Below are 4,909 nucleotides of genomic sequence, written 5' to 3' on the forward strand. Positions count from 1 at the left end.
AAAACCTAGCTTCAATGATGTATTTGTTTATTTTTAAAATGGCATTGTGTGGTTAATGTGAGAGGCCAGATACGGCCTGTTGGATCATAAAACAGGTGGGATATTTTAGGCCAGATGCAGCTTGTTTATCCCTATCCCTTACACCCCACCCTTGCTTCCCCCACTCTCACCTTCCCCACACACCACATCACACCACCTTGCCCTGCGCACACTAACACGCACTGACCACTTCCCAGCACCCACACCATCATCCACACACCTACACATGCAGACGCACGTTCGTTTTGGGATCACCAGTACTTAATAAAGTACTTCTTTCTAGCTCTCCTCTGTGACCCCTCTGTCTGGCATTCGCCATGATTGATCGCTAGCCACTAGACCTTTTTTTATGTTCTCTCCCTGTTTATTTCTGTGTTCCTTTCTATCGAAGAGCGTAGGCTTGAAATGTAAAAGACTTTCTCATCATCATCATTAATATTATTATTATTTCTCTGCTCGATTTATCAGTCATATTTCTTACTATTTCAACATTTCAGTATCCAAATTCATCCAGACATTCGCGAGGAAGTTGCTAAAGGAAAAACTGTGGAGTGCTTTAAGATGGCAACCCAACTGATGAGAGAGAGATGCCTGGTAGGTGGAACCCAGCCGGTAGTTGTTGTTTAACCCTGGGCATATGGGGATTAACACATGTTTTAAGAAATTATTATTTCTTATATTTAATCGTTTATGTTATGATTTTGTTTACTCCATGTACCCAGACATTGTGGACACCCTGTAAAATGAAGAAATTTATCTCACAACCCAATGTGTGTGTGTGTGTGTGCAAATGCCTGTAAAAGTGTGTGTATGTACAATTGTGTGCATCTGAGCAAGCGTGGAATTGTGTGTATGCATGTGTATGTAGTTTTTAAGCACCTTAACATGCATGTGGCAGTCTGTGTGTGAGTGTGTCTGGGCAAGTGTATCTATGCGTGTACAGTGTGTGTGGAAATCTAAGTTTGTATGAGACCTCTCTCCACCTTTCTCTTTCAATCTCTCTCTCACTCTTTCCCTTCCTTTCCCTCTCTGTCTTCCTCTTCCTTGCTCTCTTCCTCTTCCTCTCTTTCAATCTCTCTACCTCACTTTTTCCCTCCCCTTTCCTTCTTCTTCTCTCTCTCCCTCCTCTTCTATCCCATCCCTCATCTGGTGTTTTTTCCTCTGAAATAATCTCTCGTTAATCTTTTCTTTTACCAGAGAGACATTGAGAGAATTAAAGAAGACCCAAGCATTGCCTATAAAACATCCCTGCCGCATCCCTACTGGATCTGTCAGCCTTATGTTAGACCAGAGTAAGACGCATTTACCCTTCTTTCTTTCTTGCTTCATCACTGGGATATTGTTGTTATTATTATTATTATTAAAGCGGTGAACTGGCAGAATCATTAGCACACCGGGTGAAACGCTTTGTGGTATTTCGCCCATCACTGCATTCTGAGTTCAAATTCTACTGAGGTCGGCTTTGCCTTTCATCCTTTCGGGGTCAATAAAATAAATACCAGTTGAACACTGGGGTCGATGTAATCGACTCATCCCCTCCCCCAAAATTGCTGCCCTTGTGGCAAAATTTAAAACCATTATTATTATTATTAGTAGTAGTAGTAGTAGTAGTAGTAGTAGTACTCAACTTCACTTGGGTTTGCTCTTATCCTGGTAGAATTTATATGGATAGTGGGTTACTACATATAACCTTAAATATCCAGAAGTTCTACAGGACATTCTATTCCAATCTCCTTCAACCATTTGTCCATATTTTTACTCACGCTTCCCAATACACCCATTATTACAGACACAATCTTTACAGTTTTCACATTGCAAATTTTCGCAATTTCAAATTTTAAAACATATATTTTTCATTTTTCATTTTTCTTTACAATCCTGGAATCAAACAGACATGATGGATCAATTAGTGAACAACATTGCTTTTTCTTGTCTATTACTGTTATATTTGGTTTATTATTTTGTATCTTCTTATCTGTTTGAATTGGAAAATCCCATAAAATCTTGCATTTCTTTGACTCAAATACTCTTTCAACCCGATGATTCTACCAAATACTACCAGATTCAAATCCCCATTTCCAGTGCAACACTCTCACGACTTGGTCATGCTTCCATTTCTTATATTCTCTCTGAACCAACTTGGAAAATTCTGCAGCAATGTGTGTCACTGTCTCATTCCAAATTCCACAGAATTTACATTTTTTTCACTCTTTCTCCCTATACACATATTTTCTCAAGTTCTTTGTTTTTTATCGCTTGACCTCAAGCTGCTATAAGAAGGCTCTCTGTTTCTTTTTCAATTTTCCTTTTTCAACCAAGCCCAGGTTTTTGTTCCACATAGATCTTCAGTGGCTTTCAAAAACTGACCATGCAAAGGTTTCTCTTCAATCTCTTTAACTTGCTCTCTGTGAATTTCAGTTTTGTTCTTTTCTCCTATTCCACACTTGATCACCTGTTCTTTATTCACGGTCTTTAGTAATTTCTAGTGGAGTGGAATGGGATTGAACCCAAAACCATATGTTTATGAAGCAGACTTAACACCCACAGCCTACACCTACGCATTTCTGTATTGGTTTTTATACACTCACATCGTCCATTCGCATCATGTCCATGCCAACACAGTTGTCTCCCCTTGTTCGTTTCTCTGTTGTAGAACTTGTCTCCATCGGCTGCAACATTGCTGTTGCACTTTCTGCAGCAGCACCATCATTATTCACAGTCCTTACATCATTACCTCGGTGCATTATGACCGTTCTGACTTGCACTAAAACTGCTATCCCTTTTTTTCCACAATTTCTTCAGCTCCATTCTCCAAACAGCAAAGATTCAGATACCATTTGCAAATATGAAAAAAACTGTCCCAATTCCTCTCAACTCACATTTAATCAACAATTAACTCTCAGCCCGAGCCACTGACAAGTCCCTTGTTGGCAACAGTTACTGATATTATAACACGTTATATTTTTTATTGTTTTTTTTCTACATCCAGTTGAAAACGAGATTTAGAAATCGTATTTAAACATGGCTGTCTGCTGTACTCTTGTTCTTTGAAGAGTAAAGCCTGCTTACGGCCAATCTTTTTAGCCTCCTGTGTTAGCAAAGACGAGAATTGCTACAGAATATCACTTCAAACCCTAGTGTCCCTTAATCCCTACCCTAATCCCTAATATACCTCTAATTCCTACCCAATCCTTAATCCCCATCTAATCCCTGGTATTAATGCAATTCTCTGTCCTCCTCCTTCAGTCCTTCGGAATTGAACACACAATCAAAGAAACAAAAAGGTGAAAATAACTCAGATTCAGGTTCTGATAAGAGCAAACTGAAGAGGCCCCTTGGCGAACTGAGCATTGAGGACAGCAACCTATCGAAGAAGAAGCTGAAAAAGAAGATGCGTTACCCTAAGAAGTGTTTCGATGTCACCTGGAAGACGAAGTACGAGAGGTGTGGCCTGTGTGCAAACCCAAAGGTTAGAACAGTGACTTGTTCTTGTTGTTGTTGCTGTTCTTGTTCCTGTTGTTGTTGTTTTTGTGGTTCTTGTTTTTGTTTCTGTTGCTGTCGTCTTTATCATGTTGTTGTTGTTATTGTTTGTAGCCCTACCAATTCCGCCTTGTTTGCTAAAAGATATTTGGTGTGTAGGTCAACTGGATGTTATTTAGCCACTTTTACATTAGAAATACTGTCTATAATATTTACAAAGCACAGATTCCAGGATAGATGAATAAAATAGGGGTAACAAAGAAGGACAGGTGTCAATCTATTATGGCCGATTCTAGAAACCCAATGCCAACTGAACAGTATCAGAATTGTTGTAAATATTTTTTGCTCTGTGAATTTGTGACTGTTAAATAAGTCGAATTGTCCTTTGTTTGAAGCTCATGAATTCATCTGACAAAAACGGTTTCTTTACAACGATGTAATGTTTTCAGTAATTAATTAAAGGAGTCTTTGGAAATGGCAGTAATGGATTGACACCTGTACTTCTTTATCACTTATATATATATATATATATATATATATATATATCATCATCATCATCGTTTAACGTCCGCTTTCCATGCTAGCATGGGTTGGACGATTTGACTGAGGACTGGTGAAACCGGATGGCAACACCAGGTCCAATCTAAATTTGGCAGAGTTTCTACAGCTGGATGCCCTTCCTAACGTCAACCACTCATAGGTGAAGTATATTTGCCACTTAAATGTGGCTGACCCCTAAGGGTGGATGTTACTGTTGCTTTAGCCCCAGGAGAACATCTGTGTCCTGTCTGTATTTGTCGTGCAGTTACTGTTAATACCTCGTTCAGAGATTTAACATTGCTTGTTTTCACTTTTTCGAGATCAGTGAATATTTTCACTGGAAAAAGTATATACACATTTGCATCGGGATATCTTTTGCATCGAAGGTCCGCGATTGTCGTGCGCTGAGGATGGGAAAATACCCAGAAACTCGAGTCCGTACGTATCGCAGATCAAGATGGGAAGGATGACTTCCCTTTGCAAATACAGACAGGACACAGATGTGTGTCAATACCCAGCTGGAGGAGATGTTCTCCTGGGGCTAAAAGCAACAGTAACATCCACCCTTAGGGGTCAGCCGCATTTAAGTGGCAAATATACTTCACTTTGTTGTGCAGTTACTGTTAATACCTCGTTCAGAGATTTAACATATATATATATATATATATATATACATACAATAATCGTAAGTGTTCACCGTGTATTGGCTATAGAAAATATGTATACACACACACACAGGTATGCACATGAATGTGTGTATATGAATATTTTATGTTGATCTGTGAGTCACATCTCTTTGACTCTCTATACAGTTGGGGGTTGTTGAGTGAGATGCAGTGCTGGCGGGGGG

The 4,909-nt window shown here is 39.3% G+C and overlaps 1 protein-coding gene across 1 annotated transcript in view; it reads left to right on the forward strand.

The window, feature by feature from the left end:
- LOC106882767 (tRNA-dihydrouridine(16/17) synthase [NAD(P)(+)]-like) overlaps nucleotides 1-4,909 on the forward strand; it is a 14,977-nt gene that overhangs the window by 8,948 nt on the left and 1,120 nt on the right. Inside the window, exons 8-10 of the mRNA XM_014933549.2 lie at nucleotides 537-633; nucleotides 1,237-1,331; nucleotides 3,286-3,508. Of these exons, the coding sequence (XP_014789035.1) occupies nucleotides 537-633; nucleotides 1,237-1,331; nucleotides 3,286-3,508 (415 nt within the window). The remainder of the gene's footprint in view (nucleotides 1-536; nucleotides 634-1,236; nucleotides 1,332-3,285; nucleotides 3,509-4,909) is intronic.

Source organism: Octopus bimaculoides, chromosome 27, assembly GCF_001194135.2.
Source record: "Octopus bimaculoides isolate UCB-OBI-ISO-001 chromosome 27, ASM119413v2, whole genome shotgun sequence".
Classification (NCBI taxonomy): domain Eukaryota; kingdom Metazoa; phylum Mollusca; class Cephalopoda; order Octopoda; family Octopodidae; genus Octopus; species Octopus bimaculoides.